Source organism: Pseudophryne corroboree, chromosome 5 (assembly GCF_028390025.1).
Source record: "Pseudophryne corroboree isolate aPseCor3 chromosome 5, aPseCor3.hap2, whole genome shotgun sequence".
Lineage (NCBI taxonomy): Eukaryota > Metazoa > Chordata > Amphibia > Anura > Myobatrachidae > Pseudophryne > Pseudophryne corroboree.
In genome coordinates, this window is record NC_086448.1 from 231,602,055 (window position 1) to 231,628,453 (window position 26,399).

The following is a 26,399-nucleotide window of genomic DNA, read 5'->3' on the forward strand; positions in this document are numbered from 1 at the left end:
TGTGGGAAACTGCAGTCTCTTGTCTGGAGATTCCCGCTCTTTTTCTTCATGAGGAGGGAAATTTACCTCAGCTTTCTTCCCCTTAAACATGTGTACCCTTGTGTCAGGGACAGATGAGTCATCAGTGATATGCAAAACATTTTTTTATTACAATAATCATATATTGAATACTTTCATGCCATTTTGGCTGTAACTTTGCATTATCGTAGTCGACACTGGAGTCAGACTCCGTGTCGATATCAGTGTCTATTATTTTGGATAGTGAGCATTGAGAGACTCTGAAGGTCTCTGCGACATAGGGACAGACATGGGTAGATTCCCTGTCTGTTCTCTAATCTTTTGTGCAATAAATTTTCCTTAGCACTTAATTTCACATATCCAAACGGATGTCGGCGTTGTCGACGGAGACACCACACACACACATTTGCTCCATCACCTCCTTAGGGGAGCCTTTTACCTCAGACATGTCGACGCACACGTACCGACACCACACACTCAGGGAATGCTCATCTGAAGACAATTCCCTTTGGAGAGAGAGAGAGAGAGAGAGAGAGAGAGAGAGAGAATGCCAGCACACACCCCAGCGCTATAAACCCAGGAATGACACAGTAACTTAATGTTAACCCAGTAGCTGCTGTTTATATTGATTTTTGCGCCTAATTATGTGCCCCCCCTCTCTTTTTACCCTTTTCTACCGTGTATCTTCAGGGGAGAGCCTGGGGAGCTTCCTCCCAGCGGAGCTGTGGAGAAAAAATGGCGCAGGTGAGTGCTGAGGAAGAAGCCCCGCCCTCTTGACGGCGGGCTTCTGTCCCGCTTAAAATAAGATTTTACTCACCGGTAAATCTATTTCTCGTAGTCCGTAGTGGATGCTGGGGACTCCGTAAGGACCATGGGGATTAGCGGCTCCGCAGGAGACTGGGCACAACAAAAGAAAGCTTTAGGACTACCTGGTGTGCACTGGCTCCTCCCACTAAGACCCTCCTCCAGACCTCAGTTAGGATACTGTGCCCGGAAGAGCTGACACAATAAGGAAGGATTTTGAATCCCGGGTAAGACTCATACCAGCCACACCAATCACACCGTATAACTCGTGATACTCTACCCAGTTAACAGTATGATAACAACTGAGCCTCTCAACAGATGGCTCAACAATAACCCTTTAGTTAGGCAATAACTATATACAAGTATTGCAGACAAACCGCACTTGGGATGGGCGCCCAGCATCCACTACGGACTACGAGAAATAGATTTACCGGTGAGTAAAATCTTATTTTCTCTAACGTCTTAAGTGGATGCTGTGGACTCCGTAAGGACCATGGGGATTATACCAAAGCTCCCAAACGGGCGGGAGAGTGCGGATGACTCTGCAGCACCGAATGAGCAAACTCTAGGTCCTTCTCAGCCAGGGTATCAAACTTGTAGACTCTTGCAAGAGTGTTTGAACCCGACCAAGTAACAGCTCGGGAAATTTGTAAAGCCGAGACCCCTCGGGCAGACGCCCAAGAAGAGCCCACTTTCCTCGTGGAATGGGCTTTCACAGATTTAGGGTGCGGCAGTCCAGCCGCAGAATGTGCAAGTTGAATCGTGCTACAGATCCAGCGAGCAATAATCTGCTTAGAAGCAGGAGCACCCAGCTTGTTGGGTGCATACAGGATAAATAGCAAGTCAGTTTTCCCGACTCCAGCCGTCCTGGAAACATATTTTTCAGGGCCCTGACTACGTCCAGAAACTTGGACTCCTCCAAGTCCCAAGTAGCCGCAGGCACCACAATAGGTTGGTTCACATGAAAAACTGATACCACCTTAGGAAGGAATTGGGAACGAGTCCTCAATTCCACCTTATCCATATAAAATACAGATAAGGGCTTTTGCATGACAAAGCCGCCAATTCTGATACACGCCTGGCCGACGCCAAGGTCCACAACATGACCACTTTCCACGTGAGGTATTGTAGCTCCACGGATGTAAGTGGCTCAACTCAATGCGACTTCAGGAAATCCAACACTACGTTGAGATCCCACGGTGCCACTGGAGGCACAAACGGGGGCTGACTATGCAGCACTCCCTTAACAAAAGTCTGAACTTCAGGCAGTGAAGCCAGTTCTATTTTGGAAGAAAATCGATAGAGCTGAAATCTGGACCTTAATGGAACCCAATTTTAGGCCCATAGTCACCTCTGACTTGTAGGAAGTGCAGAAATCGACCTAGCTGAAATTCCTCCTTTGGGGCCTTACTGGCCTCACAGCACGCAACATATTTCCGCCATATGCGGTGACAATGGTTTGCGTTCACTTCTTTCCTAGCTTTAAATAGCGTAGGGATAACTTCCTCCGGAATGCCCTTTTCCTTCAGGATCCGGCGTTAAACCGCCATGCCGTCAAATGCAGCCGCGGTACGTCTTGGAACAGACAGGCCCCCTGCTGCAGCAGGTCCTGTCTGAGCGGCAGAGGCCATGGGTCCTCTGAGATCATTTCTTGGAGTTCTGGGTACCAAGCTCTTCTTGGCCACCCGGAACAATGAGTATAGTTCTTACTCCTCTCATTATTCTCATTACCCTGGGTATGAGAGGCAGAGAAGGGAACACATACACCGACTGGTACACCCACGGTGTTACCAGAGCGTCCACAGCTATCGCCTGAGGGTCCCTTGACCTGGCGCAATATCTTTGTAGCTTTTTGTTGAGGCGGAACGCCATCCTGTCCACCCGTGGCCTTTCCCAACGGTGTACAATCCTTTGGAAGACTTCTGGATGAAGTCCCCACTCTCCCGGGTGGAGGTCGTGTCTGCTGAGAAAGTCTGCTTCTCAGTTGTCCACTCCGGGAATGAATACTGCTGACAGTGCTAACACATGATTTTCCGCCCATCGGAGAATCCTTGTGGCTTCTGCCATCGCCATCCTGCTTCTTGTGCCGCCCTGTCGGTTTACATGAGCGACCGCCGTGATGTTGTCTGACTGGATCAGCACCGGCCGGTGTTGAAGCAGGGATCTAGCCTGACTTAGGGCATTGTAAATGGCCCATAGTTCCAGAACATTTATGTGTAGGGAAGTCTCCTGACTTTTCCATAGGCCTTGGAAGTTTCTTCCCTGTGTGACTGCCCCCCAGCCTTGAAGGCTGGCATCAGTGGTCACCAGGACCCAGTCCTGTATGCCGAATCTGCGGCCCCCTAGAAGATGAGCACTCTGCAGTCACCACCACAGCGACACCCTGGCCCTTGGAGACAGGGTTATCCGCCGATGCATCTAAGGATGCGACCCGGACCACTTGTCCAACAGATCCCACTGGAAGATCCTTGCATGGGACCTGGCGAATGGAAATTCTTCGTAAGAAGCTACCATCTTTCCCAAGGCTCGCGTGCATTGATGCACCGACACCTGTATTTGTATTAGGAGGTCTCCGCCTAGAGACGCCAACTCCTTGGACTTCTCCTCCGGGAGAAACCCTTTTTATCCTGTTCTATGTCCAGAACCATACCCAGGAACAGTAGACGCGTCATAGGAACCAGCTGCGACTTTGGAATATTCAGAATCCAGCCGTGCTGTTGTAGCACTTCCCGAGATAGTGCTACTCCGACGAACAACTGCTCCCTGGCCCTCGCCTTTATAAGGAGATCGTCCAAGTACGGGATAAGTACTTCGGCCATTACCTTTGTAAATACCCTCGGTGCCGGGGACAGACCAACGGCAACGTCTGGAATTGGTAATGACAATCCTGTACCACAATTTTGAGGTACACCTGGTGAAGAGGGTAAATAGGGACATGCAGGTAAGCATCCTTGATGTCCAGTGATACCCTGAAATTTTCCAGGCTTGCAATAATCGCCCTGAGCGATTCCATTTTGAACTTGAACCTTCGTATACAAGTGTTCAAGGATTTCAATTTTAGAATGGGTCTCACCGAACCGTCTGGTTTCGGTACCACAACAATTTGGAATAGTAACCCCGGCCTTGTTGAAGGAGGGGTACCTTGATTTCACCTGCTGGAAGTACAGCTTGTGAATTGCCGCCAGTACTACCTTTCTCTGAGTGCAGCAGGCAAGGCTGATGTGAGGCAACGGCGAGGGGGAGTCGCCTCGAACTACTACTTGCAGAACCTAGGATCCACCTGTGGGCAAGCCTACTGGTCCCTGCAGTTCCCGAGACGCGCCCCCACCGCACCTGTCTCCACCTGTGGAGCCCCAGCGTCATGCGGTGGACTCCGAGGAAGCGAGGGAAGATATTTGATCCTGGGAACTGGCTGACTGGTGCAGCTTTTTCCTTCTTCCCTTGTCTCTGTGCAGAAAGGAAGCGCCTTTGACCCGCTTGCTTTTCTGAAGCCGAAAGGACTGTACCTGAAAATACGGTGCTTTCTTAGGCTTTTGTGAGGAAACCTGAGGTAAAATTGTTTTCTTCCCAGCTGTTGCTGTGGATACGAGGTCCCAGAGACCATCCCCAAACAATTCCTCACCTTTATAAGGCAGAATCTCCATGTGCCTTTTAAAGGCAGCATCACCTGTCCACTGCCGGGTTTCTAATACCCTCCTGGCAGAATGGACATTGCATTAATTCTGGATGCCAGCCGGCAAATATCCCTCTGTGCATCCTTTATATATAAGACGTCTTAAATATGCTCAATGTTAGCAAAATATTATCCCTGTCTTAGCGTATTAATATTATCTGACAGGGTATCAGACCACGCTGCAGCAGCACTATTTATGCTGAGGCAATTGCAGGTTTCAGTATATAACCTGAGTGTGTAAATACAGACTTCAGGATCGCCTCCTGCTTTTTATCAGCAGGTTCCTTCAAGGTGGCCGTATCCTAAGACGGCAGTGCCACCTTTTGACAAACGTGTGAGCGCCTTATCCACCCTAAGGGATATCTCCCAACGTGACCTATCCTCTGGCGGGAAAGGGTACGCCATCAGTAACTTTTTAGAAATTACCAGTTTCTTATCGGGGGAAACCACGCTTCTTTACACACTTCATTCATTCATCTGATGGGGGAACAAAACACTGGCTGCTTTTTCTCCCCAAAAATAAAACCCCTTTTATGTAGTACTTGGGTTCATGTCAGAAAATGCGTAACACATTTTTCATTGCCGAGATCATGTAACGGATGTTCCTAGTGGATTGTGTATATGTCTCAACCTCGTCGACACTGGAGTCAGACTCCGTGTCGACATCTGTGTCTGCCATCTGAGGTAACGGGCGTTTTTTGAGCCCTGATGGCCTTTGAGACGCCTGGACAGGCGCGGGCTGAGAAGCCGGCTGTCCCACAGCTGTTACGTCATCCAGCCTTTTATGTAAGGAGTTGACACTGTCGGTTAATACCTTCCACCTATCCATCCACTCTGGTGTCGGCCCCACAGGGGGCGACATCCCATTTATCGGCCTCTGCTCCGCCTCCACGTAACCTTCCTCATCAAACATGTCGACACAGCCGTACCGACACACCGCACACACACAGGGAATGCTCTGACTGAGGACAGGACCCCACAAAGTCCTTTGGGGAGACCGAGAGAGAGTATGCCAGCACACACCAGAGCGCTATATAATGCAGGGATTAACACTTTGAGTGATTTTCCCCCCAATAGCTGCTTGTATACATATATTGCGCCTAAATTTAGTGCCCCCCCTCTCTTTTTAACCCTTTGAGCCTGAAAACTGCCTGGGGAGCTGTCTTCCAGCTGCACTGTGAAGAGAAAATGGCGCCAGTGTGCTGAGGGAGAAGCCCCGCCCCTTTTTCGGCTGACTTTCTCCCGCTTTTTCTGGAATACTGGCAAGGGTAATTTTACATCTATATAGCCTCTAGTACTATATATGATGTAGATTTGCCAGCCAAGGTGTCATATATTGCCCTCAGGGCGCCCCCCCCCAGCGCCCTGCACCCATCAGTGACCGGAGTGTGAGGTGTACATAAGGAGCAATGGCGCACAGCTGCAGTGCTGTGCGCTACCTTGGTGAAGACCGAAGTCTTCTGCCGCCGATTTTCCGGACTCTTCATGCTTCTGGCTCTGTAAGGGGGACGGCGGCGCGGCTCCTGGAACGAACACCAAGGTCGGGTCCTGCGGTCGATCCCTCTGGAGCTAACGGTGTCCAGTAGCCTAAGAAGCCCAAACTACCACCTGTTAGGTAGGTTCGCTTCTTCTCCCCTTAGTCCCTCGCTGCAGTGAGTCTGTTGCCAGCAGATCTCACTGTAAAATAAAAAACCTAAATATACTTTCTTTTTAGGAGCTCAGGAGAGCCCCTAGTGTGCATCCAGCTCAGCCGGGCACAAGAATCTAACTGAGGTCTGGAGGAGGGTCTTAGTGGGAGGAGCCAGTGCACACCAGGTAGTCCTAAAGCTTTCTTTAGTTGTGCCCAGTCTCCTGCGGAGCCGCTAAGCCCCATGGTCCTTACGGAGTCCCCAGCATCCACTTAGGACGTTAGAGAAATATACATTTTCTTGGCGGGGGCTCATACATATATACAGTGCCCAACTGTATATATGTGTACTTTTGCCAAAAGAGGTCCATATGCTGCCCAGGGCGCCCCCCCCCCTGCGCCCTGCACCCTTACAGTGACCGGAGTATGTGAGGTGTGTGGGAGCAATGGCGCACAGCTGCACTGCTGTGCGTTACCTCAGTGAAGAACGGAGTCTTCTGCCACCGATTTCGAAGTCTTCTTGCTTCTCATACTCACCCGGCTTCCGGCTCTGCGAAGGGGATGGCGGCGCGGCTCTGGGATCGGACGACGAGGGTGAGATCCTGTGTACGATCCCTCTGGAGCTAATGGTGTCAAGTAGCCTAAGAAGCAGGACCTAGCTTCAGAGAGTAGGGCTGCTTCTCTCCCCTCTGTCCCACGATGCAGGGAGTCTGTTGCCAGCAGAGCTCCCTGAAAACAAAAAAACCTAACAAAATACTTTCTCACAGCAAGCTCAGGAGAGCTCACTGAACAGCACCCAGCTCGCCTGGGCACAGTATCAAACTGAGGTCTGGAGGAGGGACATAGAGGGAGGAGCCAGAGCACACCAGAATCTAAATTCTTTCTTAAAGTGCCCATGTCTCCTGCGGAGCCAGTCTATTACCCATGGTCCTTACGGAGTCCCCAGCATCCACTAGGACGTTAGAGAAAATGGTGCTGGTGAGTGCTGGATCCGCTCTGAGAAGCCCCGCCCCCTGTAACTGCACGTGCCTTCCCGCACACTATGATTATACTGGTCTGAGGTCTTCAGTACTAACAGCGGGATTAGCCCGTTAGCAGCATTACCAGTGTTGGGGTAATCGCGCTGGCCCAGGACGCCCCTCAGCCGCGTCTACATAGATATGTTACTGAGCCTTCATGGAGCGCAGCCTGACAGAGCTTCGCTCCCACCCCTACGCCTAAGTCCCACGAAGCAGGAAGGCTGTTGCCAGCAGCCTTCCTGTACCTAAACTCTTAAAAAAAAAAAAACAATAAAAACTAGAAAAACTCCTAGGAGCTCCCCTAGCTGTGACCGGTTCCTCCGGACACATTTTCTAAATTGAGTCTAGAAGGAGGGGCATAGAGGGAGGACCCAGCCCACACTATTAAACTCTTAAAGAGTGCCAGCAGTGCAAAACAGTACTAAAACATTAATTGTCTACTTTCTAGGGAAATTGTACGTAGTCTGGAAATCATCTTTTCTCTCCATTTCTCACTAGCGCTGCTTATATTAATACGGAGCTTCATGAAAAGATTTACCTAGTTCATTGTTACCAAGTATTTAAATGTCATTTTAGGCTACATACAGTATTTAAAGCTGTAAATCAGCAATAGGCAACTTATAACACACCAGCTGTTACGAACTACAAACCCCAGCAGGCTCTAGGACTTGTTCCACCATTACTGAAGAGCAATTCGTTGCCAATTGTGGATTTCAATGATAAAACCCTGGTTATCGGTACAGGTTGCAGAGTAAGCTTACCCCTTAGAAATTCCAGTGCGGTCAGTTATTATTTTCACCTCTTTCACAGCTCCAAATTTAGAAAAAAATTCTTTTATTTCAATTTCATCCATCTGAAAAAAAAATAGAAAAAAAGGAATACATTGGGGGACAAAAATGAATGTCAGTGGTTCGCATTTCTGCCTTGTAGCGCTGAGGCCATGGCTTTAATCTGACTGTCCTCTTTCTACGTGCATGGATTTTCTTTGGGTGCTTTAGTTTCTTCCTGCAGCCCAAAAACATACAGGTAGGTTAACAAGTGTATGAAATTCAGATTGACACTTATAGCAATCAGACTTATTGCATTATTTTATATCATTGTAAAGTTATGTGGCACCTCCATATTATGGAGCACTGTACAAAGAATAATTAACCTTTGATTCATTACAATGAATCAATCTTCTCGACTGAAGTGCCCAATCCAAAGTTCCCTACAGTCAATAACCAAATAACCTAGCAGTACGATAGTTGGCTATGGGAGGAAACCAGAATACACAGAAGAAAAAAAAAAATCAGACAGAACATACAAACTACAAAGGAATTAAACCCATTGTACAAGCGCTCTGAGGCAGCAGTGCTAACCATCATGCCACCAGTTATAGGTTAACATTTTTCACACATAGTTTGTCAAAATACAGGGTCCATATAAAATAATCACTAATATCAGATTGTGGAGCGCAGGGAACAGTCTAAAACAGAAAATAGAAATTTAATACCTACCAGCAATTCCTTTTCTCATTGTCCGTAGTGGATACTGGGAATTTAATGTTACCATGGCATACCCTCCAACTGTACCTTTTTAATAGGTACAGTACCTTTTTTTCATGGTCTGTACCGATTTTTGGCTCTCCATACTTCCATTGAAAGTATAGGAAAAGGGGCGTGGCCACGCCCCCTTTACCCGCGGCCACGCCCCTTTTTCGGATTTGTACCGATTTTTCTGTGTAAAATGTTGGAGGGTATGCCATGGGTATAGATCAGGTCCACTGGAGCCTGGCACTTTAAGAAATCAATAGTGTGTGGTGACTCCACCCCTCTATGCCCCTACTAGCAGACTCAAGTCTAGGAAATGGTGCCCAAGGAGACGGACAGACATTGAGAAAAGGATATAACACAAAGCGGCGAGGTAACAAACCAACACAACAATAAGATACAGCTAACCAGAACAAAGGAAAGCAACGGCAACAATAGAAGGATAGCAACGCTAACCAAACATGGAACAGGGAAGCAACAGCAAACACATCCAACAACACTTACAACCAGGTAAGCAGTAAAACAAAAAACAGGATGGCGCCCAGTATCCACTACGGACTATGAGTAAAGGAATTACCGGTAGGTATTAAATTCCTATTTTCTACAACATTCTAGTGGATACTGGGACATAATGACATTTATGGTAAGTACTTAACCTTTGTTAATTCTTTCTGCGCGGCACACAGGGTTCCACAGGGAATAAGATCAGGGTGTAGAGTAGGATCTTGATCCGAGGCACCAACAGGCTAAAAGCTTCGACTGTTCCATGGATGCTTAGCGCCACCTCCTCTATATACCCGCCTCCAGGCACTAGAGCTCAGTTTTGTTAACCAGTCCAATGCAGTAGCAGGTAAAAGACGACAACAGTTAGTAGCCACATACAACTACATTCTCACGACAGGAGAAGGTACCAGCGGCTAGTGCCATACAAACCCAAAGAAGCTAAGTGCGTCAGGGTGGGCGCCCTGTGAAACCCAGTGTACCTCGCAGAGAGATTTAACAAAGGTAAGTTCTTACCATAAATTTCCTTTTCTGCAGCGGGGTACACTGGGGTTCCACAGGGAACAACATCAGGGATGTCCTAAAGCAGTTCCTCATGGGACGGGACGCACTGTAGCGGACACAAGAACCCGGCGTCCAAAGGAAGCATCCTGGGAGGTGGAAGTATCGAAGGCGAAGAACATGATGAACGTGTTCACTGAGGACCACGTTGTCGCCTTGCACAATTGTTAAAGGGTCGCACCACGGCGTGCCTGCCAAGAAGGTCAAACAGACCAAGTAGAATGGGCTTTGATGGTAGCAGGAGCTGGAAGACCAGCCTGTGACTAAGCTTGAGTAATCACCATTCTAATCCATCTGGCTAGGGTCTGCTTATTCGCAGGCCAGTCATGTTTGTGAAAACCAAAAAGTACACAGATTCAGACTTCAGAACGGAGGCTGTCCTCTTCACATAGATACAGAGAGCCCGTCCCACATCCAAAGACTGCTCTTTGGAGGACAATTCAGGAGAGATAAAGGCTGGAACCACAATCTCTTGGTTAAGGTGGAAAGACGACAGCACCTTAGGCCTTAGGTAGATAACCAGGGCGCATCCTAAGAACCACCCGGTCACGGTGAAAAATCAAAAAGGGTGATCGACAGGATAAGGCACTCAAGTCTGAAACCAGTCTAGCTGGGGCAATAGCCAGCAGAAACAAGACCTTAAGAGTAAGCCACTTAAGGTCCACAGATTCAAGAGGTTCAAACGGAGACTCTTCCAAGACCTCCAGAACCACAGGTCGGACATAGGGAGGTTGACTCCGTAAAATACCCTGAGGGAATGTATGAACATCAGGGAGTCTCGCAATTTTTTTCTGAAACTATATCGACAAGGCAGAAATATGAACTCTGAGGGAGGCCAGACGAAGGCCTAAGTCCAGGCCCTGTTGCAGGAAAGGCAAAAGTTTGGCTGTACTAAACTTGTAAACGTCATGATTGTTAGATACGCACCAAGCAAAGTAAGAATTCCAGACCCTATGATAAATCCGAGCAGAAGCCGGCTTACGGACCTTCAACATAGTTTGAATGATCGCCTCAGAAAATCCTTTGGCCCTCAGAACTGAAGCTTCAAGAGCCACGCAGTCAAAACCAGCCGGGCCAAATCCTGGTATACACAAGGGCCCTGAACGAGGAGGTCTGGGCATTGCGGAAGCAGAAGAGGACGCTCCAACGAGAGACCCTATAGGTCTGAGAACCAATGCCGTCTGGGCCACGCTGGAGCGATCACAAGTAGGATTCCTCCTTCTTGCTTGAACTTTCTTATTACCCTAGGCAGGAGTGACACCAGAGGGAACACGTACGGTAGCCAAAAGTTCCACGGAATTGCCCGTGCGTCCACTAACGCCGCTTGAGGATCCCTTGTCCTTGCTCCGAAGACCGGAACCTTGCAATTGTGTCGAGACGCCATCAGGTCTACGTCTGGTAGGCCCCACTTGTCTACTAGGAGGTAAACTACTTCTGGATGAAGGCTCCACTCTCTGGCGTGTACGTCCTGATGACTGAGGAAGTCCCCTTCCCAGTTGAGTACCCCCGGAATGAACACTGCCGATATAGCTGGCAGATGGCGTTCCACCCATTGAAGAATCATTGACACTTCCGTCATTGCCATGCAGCTTCGAGTGCCACCTTGATGATTTATGTACGCCACCGTTGTGGCGTTGTCCGACTGTACTTGAACAGGCCTGTTCTGTATCAGATGCTGGGCCAGTTTCAGAGCATTAAACACCGCCCGCAATTCCAGAATGTTTATCAGGAAGAGGCTCCTCCTTGGTCCACTGACCCTGAAGAGAGTTTTGCTTCCAACACCGCGCCCCAACCCCTCAGACTGGCATCCGTTGTCAGGAGGACCCAAGTTAGAGATCCAGAAGGGACGACCCCTGCTCAATCGTTGGTCCTGTAGCAACTAGCTCAGTGACAGACGAACCTCCGGAGACAAGGAGATCATGAAAGACCTGATCCGGTGTGGCAGGTCATCCCACTTGGCAAGAATCAGCTTCTGCAGAGGGCGGGAATGAAATTGAGCGTACTCCACCATGTCGAAAGCCGACACCATGAGGCCTAATACTTGCATCGCCGGGTGCATCGACACTCGCGGTCGACAGAGGAAGCATCGTATCCTGTCCTGAAGGTTCAGGACCTTTTCCTGTGACAAGAACCACCACTGGTTGTGTCTGTCCAACAATGCCCCCAGGTGCACCATGCTCTGGGCAGGGACCAGGGACAATTTCCTCCAGTTGATGAGCCACCCGCCGTGGGCTTGCAGAAACTGGACCGTCAGATCCAGATGACGGCGGAGAACTTCTGGGGAATTTGCCAGGATCAGCAAGTCGTCCAGATACGGTAGGATCCTGACCCCTTGACGGCGGAGCACAGCAGTCATTACCACCATGACCTTGGTGAAGACTCGCGGAGCCGTGGTCAAACCAAAAGGTAACGCCCGAAATTGGTAATGGAGGTTGCCAACCGCAAACATCAGGTACTGCTGATGCAACACTGCAATGGGAATATGCAGGTAAGCATCCTGTATGTCAAGGGAGACTATAATCCCCAGGTTTCAAGGCTAGAACAATAGAGCAAAGTTTCCATACGAAACTTGGAGACCCTCACAAATTTGTTCAAGGACTTAATGGGCCGGGAGGACATATTCGGTTTTGGGACTAGGAACAGCGGTGAATAGGACCCCTTCCCTTTCTGAGCCAGAGGCATCTGTACTACCACTCGGAGGGACTGTACCACCGAATTTAGAGTTTTTGCCTTCACCTGATACGAAGTGACGTCTGAAAGGGAAAATCGATGAGGGGGACGATACTTGAAGGAAACTGCGTAACCTTGAGTGACGACTTCCCATACCCAGGCATCAGAAGTGGTCTTCAACCATTCCTGGGTATACCCTAGAAGTCGGCGCCCCACCCTGGGATCCCCCAGAGAGTGGCCCGCCCCGTCATGCGGCAGGCTTGTCAGTTTTGGAAGCAGGCTGACGGGCAGCCCAGGCCCGTTTGGGTTTGGGCTTATTGGGTTTGGAAGTGCGAACCTGTTTCGGGTACGCCGGACCTTTTGCTTTCCCTGAAGGACGAAAGGAGCGAAATGGAGTACTCTTAGCCTTCGGCACTGAAGGAGCAGTACTAGGCAGACATGCTGTTTTAGCAGAAGCTAAGTCAGCCGCTATCTTGTTGAGGTCTTCTCCTAAAAGAATATCTCCCTTACAAGGGAGTACCTCCAGGGTTTTCTTAGAGTCCATGTCCACAGACTAGGACCGTAACCAGAGAATCTGGCGAGCCAAAATGGACGTAGAAGCCTTGGCCGCCAAAATACCGGCATCATAGGCCGCCTCCTTAATGTAATGAGACGCTGTGACAATATATGACAAGCGTGGTCTTGCATGATCAGAAGCGTTGGAAGGCAACTCCGCCTGCAGCTCCTGAGCCCACGCTTCCACAGCTTCTGCAGCCCATGTCGCTGCAATGGTGGGCCTATGCGCAGCACCGTTTAAGGTGTCAATTGCCTTTAAACAACCCTCCACACGCTTATCCGTCGGCTCTCTCAGGGATGTGACGGTAGTTACAGGCAGAGCTGAGGATACCACCAGCCGCGCAACCTGCGAATCCACTGGCGGAGGTGTTTCCCAATTATTACTTCGCTCCGCAGCGAGGGGGTAGCGAGCCAGCATCTTGTGAGGCATAATTTTCTTTCCTGGTTTTCCCCAGGACTCCTGATGTATGTCGACTAAATGGTCAGAGTGGGGTAAAACTTGTTTAACCACTTTGACGTTTAAACCTATCCGGTTTCTTAGGGGCAGCATCAGGCTCCGGGTGATCATCAACCTGAAGAATGAGCCTGATAGCCTCCAACAAGTCAGGAACATCCACCTGCGAAACAGCTTCCCCATCAGAAGCAACGTCAGAATCTGTGGGGTCAGTATAAACGCCATCCTCATCAGACGGTGTCTGGGACGTTGGTGGATTGTGAGCAAGTAATTGCCCGCTTAGAGGATCCCTTGGTCTTAGGCGGGCGAGGGTTAGACTTCTGAGTAGTCAGTGACTGGTTCAATTGCTGTAACTGCATGGACAGTTGATCTGCCCACACCGGAGTTAAACGCGGGGACCATAAGCGGTTGTACCGGCACAGGTCCCATAGGGGTGTTAGTCTAGTTACCAGCGTATTCAATAGCGTGGAGAAGTTAGCCCAAGGTGGGTCATTTTGAACCACCGTTGCTACAGTCCCACTGCGGGGTAAGGAACCCCCAGAACCTGAACCGTCAGCTGCTATGTTATCCTCAAATGTGTTTGCAGCGTCAACACCACGCAATGTGGGATCAGCCCCAGCACCATTGCGTTTTGTAGCTGACAGTCAAAAGCTCAATGCAAGGATACACAGTACAAAATCAGCAGCACAGTACCTGACAAGAACCCCCTGTGCAGTGTATTTCAGCACAAACAGGGAATTCTAGAGGTATGTGGTGACTATAAATTAGAGAAAAAACAAGTTTTATGGTAAGAACTTACCTTTGTTAAAACTCTTTCTGCGAGGTACACTGGGCTCCACAAGGAAAGACATAGGGGGTGTAGAGTAGGATCTTGATCCGAGGCACTAACAGGCTCAAAAGCTTTGACTGTTCCCAGAATGCACAGCGCTGCCTCCTCTATAACCCCGCCTCCCTGCGCAGGAGCTCAGTTTTTAGTTAACCAGCCCAATGCAGTAGCAGGAAAAGAGACGACAACGGTTAGTAGCCACATAAACTACACTCTCACGACAGGAGAAGTGTCAGCGGCTAATGCCATACCAACCCAAAGAAGCTAAGTGCGTCAGGGTGGGCGCCTTGTGGAGCCCAGTGTACCTCGCAGAAAGAGTTTTAACAAAGGCAAGTTCTTACCATAAAACTCGTTTTCTGCTGCGGGGTACATTGGGCTCCACAAGGAAAGACATAGGGGATGTCCTAAAGCAGTTCCTTATGGGAGGGGACGCACTGTAGCGGGCACAACAACCCGGCGTCCAAAGGAAGCATCCTGGGAAGCGGCAGTATCGAAGGCATAGAACCTTATGTACGTGTTCACTGAGGATCACATAGCCGCCTTGCACAATTGTTCAAAGGTCGCACCACGGCGGGCCGCCCAAGAAGGTCCAACAGACCGAGTAAAATGGGCCGTAATGTGAGCAGGAGCTGATAGACCAGCCCTCACATAAGCATGTGCAATCACCATTCTAATCCATCTGGCCAAAGTTTGCTTGTGAGCAGGCCAGCCCCGTTTGTGAAATCCAAACACAAAGAGAGAATCCGATTTCCTAATAGAAGCAGTTCTCTTCACATAGAAACGGAGAGCCCATACCACATCCAAAGACTGCTCTTTGGGAGACAGATCAGGAGAAACAAGTGCCAGAACCACAAACTCCTGGTTAAGGTGGAACGAAGAAACCACCTTGGGTAAATATCCGGAACGGGTCCTAAGAACCGCCCGGTCACGGTGAAATATCAGATATGGGGAACTACAAGACAAGGCACTTAAATCTGACACTCTTCTAGCAGAGGCAATAGCCAGCAGAAACACCACCTCTTAAGGGAAAGCCACTTAAGATCAGCTGAACCAAGAGGTTCAAACGGAGACTCTTGTAATGCCTCCAAAACCACCAAGTCCCAAGGAGCCACAGGCGGGACATAGGGAGGTTGGATTAGCAACACACCCTGAGTAAAGGTATGATCAGGTAAGGTCGCAATTTTTCTCTGAAACCAAACGGACAAGGCAGAAATATGAACCTTGAGGGAGGTCAGACGCAGGCCTAAGTCTAGGCCCTGCTGAGGAAAAGCCAAAAGCTTGGCTGTACTAAACTTGGAAGCGTCATAATTGTTAGATGCGCACCAAACAAAGTAAGAATGCCAGACCCTATGGTAAATCCGAGCAGAAGCCGGTTTGCAGGCCCGCAACATGGTTTGAATGACCGCCTCAGAAAACCCTTTAGCCCTCAAGACGGAAGCTTCAAGAGCCACGCCGTCAAAGACAGCCGGGCCAGGTCTTGGTAGACACAGGGGCCCTGAAAGAGGAGGTCTCGGCGTTGTGGAAGTAGAATTGGACGCTCTGAGAACCACTGCCGTCTGGGCAACGCTGGAGCTATGAGGATTCCTCCTTCCTGCTTGAACTTCCGAATTACCCTGGGTAGGAGTGACACCGGAGGGAACACGTACGGCAGCCGAAACTTCCATGGCACCGCCAGCGCATCCACGAATGCTGCTTGAGGATCCCTTGCCCTTGCTCCGAATACCGGAACCTTGTGATTGTGTCGAGACGCCATCAGATCCACATCTGGAAGGCCCCACCTTTCCACTAGGAGATGAAACTTCTGGATGGAGGCCCCACTCTCCGGCGTGTACAGCCTGACGACTGAGAAAGTCTGCTCCCAAATTCAGGACCCCCGGAATGAATATTGCCGATATGGCTGGTAAATGGCGTTCCGCCCATTGAAGAATCCGTGAGACTTCCTTCATTGCCAAGCGGCTTCGAGTTCCACCTTGATTTATGTAAGCCACTGTGGTGGCGTTGTCAGACTACTTGAACAGGACGGTTCTGTATTAAATGTTGGGCCAGGTTCAATGAGTTGAAGGCCGCCCACAATTCCAGAATGTTGATCGGGAGGAGAGACTCCTCCTTGGTCCACCGACCTTGAAGGGAGTGTTGCTCCAACACCGCGCCCCAACCCCTTAGGCTGGTATCCGTCGTCAACAGGACCCAGTCGGGTATCCAGAAGGGACGACCCCTGCACAATCGGTCCTGGAGCCACCAGTACAGCGACAGACGGACCTCCGGAGTCAATGAGATCATGCGAGACCTGATCCGGTGAGGCAGGCCGTCCCACTTGGCCAGAATCAGCCTCTGGAGAGGGCGAGAATGAAATTGAGCATACTCCACCATGTCGAATGCTGACACCATGAGGCCCCAGCACCTGCATCACCGAATGTATCGACACTTGCAGACAAGAGAGGAAGCAACGAATCCTGTCCTGAAGCTTCAGGACTTTTCCTGAGACAAGAACAACCGCTGGTTGTGAGTGTCCAATAGCGATCCCAGGTGCACCATGCTCTGAGCAGGGACCAGGGAAGACTTCTTCTAGTTGATGAGCCACCCGTGGGCTTGCAGAAATCGGACAGTCAGATCTAGGTGACGTAGGAGAATTTCTGGGGAATTTGCCAGAATCAACAAGTCGTCCAGATACGGTAGGATCCTGACCCCTTGACGGCGGAGTACCACCGTCATCACCGCCATAACTTTGGTGAAGACTCGCGAAGCCGTGGTTAAACCAAAAGGTAACGCCCGAAACTGGTAATGGAGGTTACCTACCGCAAACCTCAAGTATTGCTGATGCGACACTGCTATAGGAATATGCAAGTAAGCATCCTGTATATCCAGGGAGACCATATAATCCCCAGGTTCCAAGGCCAGAATAATAGAGCGAAGGGTTTCCATACGGAACTTGGAGATTCTCACAAACTTGTTCAATGGCTTGAGAATGGGCCGGGAGGACCCATTCGGTTTCGGGACTAGAAACAGCTGAGAATAGTACCCCTGGCCCTGCTGAGCAAGAGATACCTGTACTACCACTCCTGTGTCCAGGAGGGTCTGTACCACCGAATGAAGAGTGTTTGCCTTTGTCTGGTCCAACAGGACGTCTGTCAGGCAAAATCGATGAGGGGGACGGTTTTTGAAGGCTATGGCATAACCTCGAGTGACTACTTCCCGTACCCAGGCATCTGAAGTGGTCTTCAACCATTCCTGGGTATACCCTAGAAGCCGGCCCCCTACCCCGAGGTCCCCCAGGGGGAGGCCCACCCCGTCATGCGGCAGACTTATCAGTCTTGGAAGCTGGCTGACGGGCAGCCCAGGCTCTTTTGGGCTTTGACTTAACAGGTTTGGAAGTGCAGGCTTGTTTGTGGTACAACTGACCTTTTGCTTTACCTGGAGGACGAAAGGAAGTACTTTTAGACTTCGGCACAGAAGGAGCAGTACTTGGCAGACAGGCTGTTTTGGCAGTAGCCAAATCAGCCACTAGCTTATTTAAGTCCTCTCCGAACAGGATATTTCTCTTTAAAGGGAGTACCTCCAGGGTTTTTCTAGAATCTAGATCCACAGACCAGGATCTCAGCCACAATATCCGGCGAGCCAGGACTGACGTAGTAGAGGCCTTGGCTGCCAGAACACCGGCATCAGAAGCCACCTCTTTAACATAGTGAGAAGCTGTGACAATATGACAAGCATTCCAACTCTTGGGCCTACGCTTCAATAGCTTCTGCAGGCCATGTCGCTGCAATAGTGGCCCTTTGCGCAGCACCCGTGAGGGTGTAAATCGCTTTCAGACAACCCTCCACACGTTTATCCGTAGGCTCTTTCAGAGACGTGACGGTAATGACAGGTAGAGCTGAAGAAACCACCATCCTTGCCACATATGAGTCCACTGGAGGTGTCTCCCAATTTTTAGACAGCTCTGGCGCGTCGGGATAGCGAGCAAGCAGCTTCTTGTGAGGCACAAACTTCTTACATGGATTTTCCCAGGATTCCTGACGTATATCAACCAGGTGATCAGAATGAGGTAAAACTTGTTTAACCATCTTCTGACACTTGAACCTATCTGGTTTCTTAGGAGGAACGGATGACTCGGGATCATCCGTAATCTGTAGAATCAACTTTATAGCCTCGAATAGATCTGGAACATCCACTTGCGAACTGCTATCCCCATCAGTATCAGAATCTGTGGGGTCAGTGTAAACGCCATCTTCATCAGACGAGGTGTCAGTGACAGCAGTGGATTGTGAGGAAGTAATGGCCCGCTTAGAGGACCCCTTGGTTTTAGGCGAGCGAGGGTTAGACTTTTTAGTAGTCGGTGACTGGTTCAATTTCTTTAACTGAGCGGACAAGTTATCTGCCCACGGTGGATTAACCGCAGGGACCATATACGGTTGGACCGGCATAGGAGGTCCCATAGGGGGCGTTAGTTTATTAACTAGCGTATTCAGTAGTGAGGAGAAGGTAGCCCACGGCGGGTCATTCTGGACCCCCATTGCCACAGTCCCACTGGGGGGCAAGGAACCCCCAGAACCAGAGCCATCAGCTGCTCTATTTTCCTCAAAAGTATCTGCGGCTTCAGCACCACTCCCAGTGTGTTCAGCCCCAGAACCGTTACCCTCATAAGCAGACATGTTATAACTTGCAGTATAAGGTAACAGTACAATTTGTCAGCAGCACAATACCTGACCCAAACCCCTGCGCAGTGTAGTCAGCACAAACAGGTATTCGGGAGAGATATGGTGACTAAAATCAAAGAAAAAGTAAGATTTTAAACCTACCGGTAAATCTATTTCTCCTAGTCCGTAGAGGATGCTGGGGACTCCGTAAGGACCATGGGGTATAGACGGGCTCCGCAGGAGATAGGGCACCTAAAAAGAACTTTTCCTATGGGTGTGCACTGGCTCCTCCCTCTATGCCCCTCTTCCAGACCTCAGTTAGAGAACTGTGCCCAGAGAAGATGGACAATACAAGGCAGGATTTAGCAATCCAAGGGCAAGAATCATACCAGCCCACAGCAATCATACCATGTTACCTGGAACATACATAACCAGTTAACAGTATGAACAAAAACAACAGTAACGGTCCAAGACCGATGTCAACTGTAACATAACCCTTATGTAAGCAACAACTATATACAAGTCTTGCAGAGTTTCCGCACTGGGACGGGCGCCCAGCATCCTCTACGGACTAGAAGAAATAGATTTACCGGTAGGTTTAAAATCTTATTTTCTCTTACGTCCTAGAGGATGCTGGGGACTCCGTAAGGACCATGGGGTTTATACCAAAGCATCCAATCGGGCGGGAGAGTGCGTATGACTCTGCAGCACCGACTGAGCAAACGCTAGGTCCTCATCAGCCAGGGTATCAAACTTGTAGAATTTAGCAAAAGTGTTTGACCCCGACCAAGTCGCCGCTCGGCAAAGTTGTAAAGCCGAGACGCCTCGGGCAGCCGCCCAAGAAGAGCCCACCTTCCTAGTGGAATGGACCATAACCGAATTTGGTACCGGCAATCCAGCCGTAGAGTGAGCCTGCTGAATCGTATTATAGATCCAGCGAGCAATAGTCTGCTTCGAAGCAGGAGCGCCAATCTTATTGGCAGCATACAGGACAAACAGAGCCTCTGTTTTCCTAATTCTAGCCGTCCTGGCTACATAAATTTTTAAGGCCCTGACTACGTCCAGGGATCTGGAATCCTCCAGGTCACTTGTAGCCACAGGCACCACAATAGGTTGATTCATATGGAATGAAGAAACCACTTTAGGCAAAAATTGCGGACGTGTCCTCAATTCCGCTCGATCCACATGAAAAATCAAGTAGGGGCTCTTGTGTGACAAAGCCGCCAATTCTGACACTCGCCTTGCTGATGCTAAGGCCAACAACATGAACACCTTCCAGGTAAGAAATTTCAACTCAACCTTGTTAAGTGGTTCAAACCAGTGTGATTTTAGGAACTGCAACACCACGTTCAGGTCCCATGGTGCCACTGGAGGCACAAAAAGGGGGCTTGATGTGCAGCACTCCCTTTACAAACGTCTGGACTTCTGGAAGAGAAGCCAATTCCTTCTGAAAGAAAATCGAGAGGGCCGAAATCTGTACCTTAACAGAGCCTAATTTCAGGCCCATATCTACTCCCGTTTGTAGGAAGTGGAGAAGACGACCCAGATGAAAATCTTCCGTAGGTGCATTCTTGGTCTCACACCAAGACACATACTTTCGCCAGATACGGTGATAATGTTTTATCGTCACCTCCTTCCTAGCCTTTATTAACGTAGGGATGACCTCTTCCGGAATCCCCTTTTTTGCTAGGATTCGGCGTTCAACCACCATGCCGTCAAACGTAACCGCGGTAAGTCTTGAAATACACAGGGCCCCTGCTGCATCAGATCTTCCCTCAGAGGAAGAGGCCAGGGGTCTCCTGTGAGCATCTCTTGTAGATCAGAGTACCAAGCCCTTCGAGGCCAGTCTGGGACAACGAGTATCGTCTGTACTCTTCTTCGTCTTATGATCCTCAACACTTTCGTGATGAGAGGAAGAGGAAACACATAGACCGATTTGAACACCCACGGTGTTACCAGAGCGTCCACTGCTATTGCCTGAGGGTCCCGAGACCTGGCGCAGTACCTCTGAAGTTTTTTGTTGAGGCGTGACGCCATCATGTCTATTTGAGGAGTTCCCCAAAGACGTGTTACGTCTGCAAAGACTTCTTGATGAAGTCCCCACTCTCCTGGATGGAGATCGTGTCTGCTGAGGAAGTCTGCTTCCCAGTTGTCCACTCCCGGAATGAAGACAGCTGACAGAGCGCTTACATGATTTTCCGCCCAGCGAAGGATCCTTGTGGCTTCCGCCATCGCGACTCTGCTTTTTGTCCCGCCTTAGCGGTTCACATGAGCCACTGCTGTGACATTGTCTGATTGAATCAGAACCGGTAGGTTTCGAAGAAAATTCTCCGCTTGTCGAAGGCCGTTGTAAATGGCCCTGAGTTCCAACACATTGATGTGTATACAGGACTCCTGGTCTGACCACAGACCCTGAAAATATTTTCCCTGTGTGACCGCTCCCCATCCTCGGAGGCTCGCGTCCATGGTAACCAGTATCCAATCCTGAATTCCAAACCTGCGACCCTCCAGGAGGTGAGCACTTTGCAACCACCACAGGAGGGACACTCTGGTCCCTGGGGACAGAGTTATTTTCTGATGTAAGTGCAGATGGGACCCGGACCACTTGTCCAGAAGGTCCCATTGAAAAGTCCTTGCATGGAACCTGCCGAAGGGAGTGGCCTCGTAGGCCGCCACCATTTTCCCCAGAACTCGAGTGCATTGGTGAACTGACACCCTTTTCGGTTTTAGCAGTTCTCTGACCATGTTCTGGATGTCTTGGGCTTTCTCTATTGGGAGGAAGACCTTCATTTGTTCCGTATCCAGTATCATACCTAAGAACAGCAGTCGAGTTGTGGAATCAACTGTGACTTTGGTAGATTTAGAATCCAACCGTGTTGCTGGAGCACACTCAGAGCGCCACACTGCTCAGCAATTTCTCTCTTGATCTCGCTTTTATCAGGAGATCGTCAAAGTATGGGATAATTGTGACACCATGCTTGCGCAGGACCACCATCATTTCCGCCATTATCTTGGTGAAAATCCTCGGGGCCGTGGAAAGTCCAAACGGCAACGTCTGAAATTGGTAATGACAATCCTGTACAGCGAATCTCAGGTATTCCTGATGGGGGGCATATATGGGGACATGAAGGTACGCATCCTTTATATCCAGAGACACCATAAACTACCCCTCCTCCATGTTGGCTATTATCGCTCTGAGTGATTCCATTTTGAATTTGAATCTTTTTATGTACAGGTTTAGGGATTTCAGATTCAAAATCGGTCTGACCGAACCGTCCGGTTTCGGGACCACAAATAGGGTTGAGTAGTAACCTCTTCCCTGCTGGTGCAGGGGAACCTTGATTATCACTTGCTGTATACACAGCGTTTGAATTGCAGCTAACACTACATCCCTTTCCGATGTGGAAGCTGGTAGGGCCGATTTGAAAAATCGGCGCGGGGGCACCTCCTCGTATTCCAGTTTGTAACCCTGGGAAACTATTTCTAACACCCAGGGATTCAGGTCCGAACTGACCCAGGCCTGACTGAAAAGTCGAAGACGTGCCCCCACCGATGCGGACTCCCTCAGGGGAGCCCCAGCGTCATGCTGTGGGTTTTGAAGCAGCCGGGGAGGACTTTTGTTCCTGGGCACCTGCCGCAGCAGGTGCTCTCTTGCCTCTGGCGAGGAAAGAGGATCCCCGACCTTTTTTTGGACTTGTGCGACCGAAAGGACTGCATCTGATGGGGTGTTACTTTCTTTTGCTGTTGGGGAATATATGGTAAAAAATTTGATTTACCTGCTGTAGCTGGTAAATCCCCAAACAATACATCCCCCTTATAGGGTAGTACTTCCATGTTTCTTGGAATCCGCATCACCCGTCCATTGGCGAGTCCATAAGGATCTTCTCGCTGATAGCCATGGCATTGGCCCTAGAAGCTAGCAATCCAATGTCCCTTTGAGCATCCCTCATAAATAAGACTGCGTCTTTTATATGGGCTAGAGTTAGGAATATAGTCTCCTTATCCATAGTATCAAATTGATCTGTCAAGCTCATCTGTCCAAGCTGCAATTGCGCTACACACCCATGCCGACGCAATCGTCGGTCTTAGCACAGCACCCGTATGAGAATAAATACCCTTTAAGGTAGTTTCTTGCCTGCAATCTGCTGGGTCTTTAAGGGCTGCTGTGTCAGGAGACGGTAGCGCCACTTTCTTGGATAAGCGCGTCAGGACCTTGTCCACAGTGGGGGGTAATTCCCAAATCTCCCTGTTCTGCTTAGGGAAAGGGTATGCCATAAAAAATTTTTGGGGGATCTGCGGTCTCTTATCCGGAGTCTCCCAAGCTTTTCCAAAGAACTAATTTAATTCATGAGATGTGGGAAAATTAATAATCTGTTTCTTTTCCTTAAACATGTGTACCCTTGTGTCGGGGACTGAGGGTTCATCCACAATATGCAACACATCCCTTATAGCCACAATCATACCCTGAATAGTTTTAGTCACCCTAGGGTGCAATTTTACTTCGTCAGTCGACACTGGAATCAGAATCCGTGTCGGTAGTAGTGTCTTGTGTTAAGGGACGCTTTTGAGACCCCGACGGGCCCTGTGAGTCGGTCCAATCTGAGGATTGACCGCCTGATGTCCCCCCTAAACCAGCCTTATCAAGCCTCTTATGTAAAGATGCCACACTTGCATGCAACGTACGCCACATGTCCATTTAATCAGGAGTCGGTACAACGACGGAGACACACCACTCATTTGCTCCACCTCCTCCTTGGAGAAGCCTTCCGCCTCAGACATGTCGACACACACGTACCGACACCCCACACACACAGGGATTTACCTATAAGGGGACAAAACCCCAACCAGGCCCTTAGGAGAGAGAGAGATAGAGTATGCCAGCACACACCCAGCGCTTAAAAACACTGGAATATACAACCAGATAGCGCTTTTATATGTTTATAATCGTAATCTCCACTCACTGCGTTGCCAAAGTGCCCCCCTCCTTCCTTTTTCCAACCTGTGAAGCTCAGCAGGGGAGAGAACAGGGAGCCAGCGTTTTCTCATGCAGCCTCTGTGGAGAAAATGGCGCTGGTTAGTGCTGAGGATCAAGCCCCGCCCACCCGACGGCGGGCTTCGGTCCCTCCATCATATATTAATAAAATGGTGGGGGTCCGCGGATTTACTGTCCCCCTGCCTAATCCACCTTATTTATGGCCAAATCGAGGTTTATTGCTGCCCAGGGCGCCGCCCCCTGCACCCTTCAGTGCCTGCTTTGTGTGTGTAACAGGGAGCAATGGCGCGCAGCTTACCGCTGCGCGCTTACCTCATGAAGATCTGATATGTTCTGCCGCCTGAAGTCTTTTCCTCAATACTCACCCGGCTTCTATCTTCGGCATCTGTGAGGAGGAAGGTGACGGCGCAGCTCCGGGACGAACCCCAGGTGAGACCTGTGTTCCGACTCCCTCTGAAGCTAATGGTGTCCAGTAGCCTAGAAGCAGTGCCCAACTTTACAAGCCAGCTCTGCTTCTCTCTCCTCAGTCCCACGATGCAGGGAGCCTGTTGCCAACAGGACTCCCAGAAAATAAAAAACCTAACAAAATTATTTTTCCACAGAAAACTCTGGAGAGCTCTCTGCAGTGCACCCATTCTCCTCTGGGCACAAGATCTAACTGAGGTCTGGAGGAGGGGCATAGAGGGAGGAGCCAGTGCACACCCAAAGTCAAAGTTCTTTTTAGGTGCCCTATCTCCTGCGGAGCCCGTCTATACCCCATGGTCCTTAGGGAGTCCCCAGCATCCTCTAGGACGTAAGAGAAATACAATGAAAGTATATCTTGTGAATATCCTATATTATATTATAATAAACCTGACGCACCTAGCCCCCACAGGTTATAGAATAATAGGATTTTAATACCTACCGGTAAATCCTTTTCTCTTACTCCGTAGAGGATGCTGGGGATGCTTCAAGAACCATGGGGTATAGACAGGATCCGCAGGAGACATGGGCACACTATAAGACTTTAAATGGGTGTGAACTGGCACCTCCCTCTATGCCCCTCCTCCAGACTCCAGTTATAGGAACTGTGCACAGGGAGACTGACATTTCGAGGAAAAGGATTTATTTAATAAATAAACTAAGGTGAGATACATACCAGCTCACACCACCAACACGCCGTACAACATGGTATTCAACAACAACGCATGCAACGGCATGACCAACAGCAGTCACATTGTTGACTGAACTCAACGCAACATGAGCGTAACTATAACCAAACTGCAGATACAGCCCGCACTGGGACGGGCGCCCAGCATCCTCTACGGACTAAGAGAAAAGGATTTACCGGTAGGTATTAAAATCCTATTTTCTCATACGTCCTAGAGGATGCTTCAAGAACCATGGGGTTTATACCAAAGCTCTAGAACGGGCGGGAGAGTGCGGATGACTCTGCAGCACCTATTGACCAAACAAGATGTCCTCCTCAGCCAGGGTATCAAACTTGTAAAACTTCGCAAAGGTGTTTGATCCCGACTAAGTAGCAGCTCGGCAAAGCTGTAATGCAGAGACCCCTCGGGCAGCCGCCCAGGATGAGCCCACCTTTCTGGTAGAATGTGCTTTTATCGATTTTGGTAACGGCAATCCTGCCGTAGAATGAGCCTGCTGAATCGTATTACAGATCCAGCGCGCAATAGTCTGCTTAGAAGCAGGAGCCCCAATCTTGTTGGGAGCCCACAGCACAAACAAAGCCTCTTTTTTCCTAAGCTGCGCAGTCCTGGCGACATTGATCTTCAAAGCTCTTACCACATCGAGAGACTTTGACTCCGCCAAGGTGGCAGTAGCCACTGGCACCACAATTGGCTGGTTTACATGAAATGATGAAACCACTTTTGGCAGAAATTGTTGACAAGTTCTCAACTCCGCTCTATCAGCATGGAAAATCAAATAGGGGCTTTTGTGAGACAAAGCCGCCAACTCAGACACTCGCCGTGCGGATGCCAAGGCCAACAACATGACCACTTTCCAAGAAAGGAATTTTAACTCAACCTTGCGCAAAGGTTCAAACCAATGTGACTGCAAGAATTGCAACATCACATTAATATCCCATGGTGTCACTGGGGTCACAAAGGGAGGTTGGATGTGCAGCACGCCTTTTACGAAGGTCTGAACTTCTGGAAGAGAAGCCAATTCTTTCTGAAAAAAGATCGACAAGGCCGAAATCTGTACTTTAATAGAGCCTAACTTTAGGCCCGCATCCACACCCGCTTGTAGAAAATGGAGCAAACGCCCCAGGTGAAATTCTTCCATAGGAGCCTTCTTGGATTCACACCAAGACACATATTTTCTCCAAATATGGTGGTAATGCTTAGCCGTTGCTTCTTTTCTAGCCTGAAGTGTGGGAATGACTTCACTGGGAATACCCTTTCGGGCTAGGATTTGGCGTTCAACCGCCACGCCGTCAATCACAGCTGCGGTAAGTCCTGATACACGCACGGCCCCTGTTGTAACAGGTCTTCCCGAAGAGGAAGAGGCCAGGGATCTTCTATGAGC

General features: G+C 49.5%; 1 protein-coding gene across 4 annotated transcripts in view; it reads right to left on the minus strand.

Moving 5' to 3' along the window:
- Positions 1–26,399, minus strand: part of DAZL (deleted in azoospermia like) — a 510,616-nt gene that overhangs the window by 345,683 nt on the left and 138,534 nt on the right. For all 4 annotated transcript variants that reach the window (XM_063922172.1, XM_063922170.1, XM_063922169.1 and 1 more), the window contains exon 3: positions 7,903–7,994. In XM_063922172.1, the coding sequence (XP_063778242.1) occupies positions 7,903–7,994 (92 nt within the window). The remainder of the gene's footprint in view (positions 1–7,902; positions 7,995–26,399) is intronic.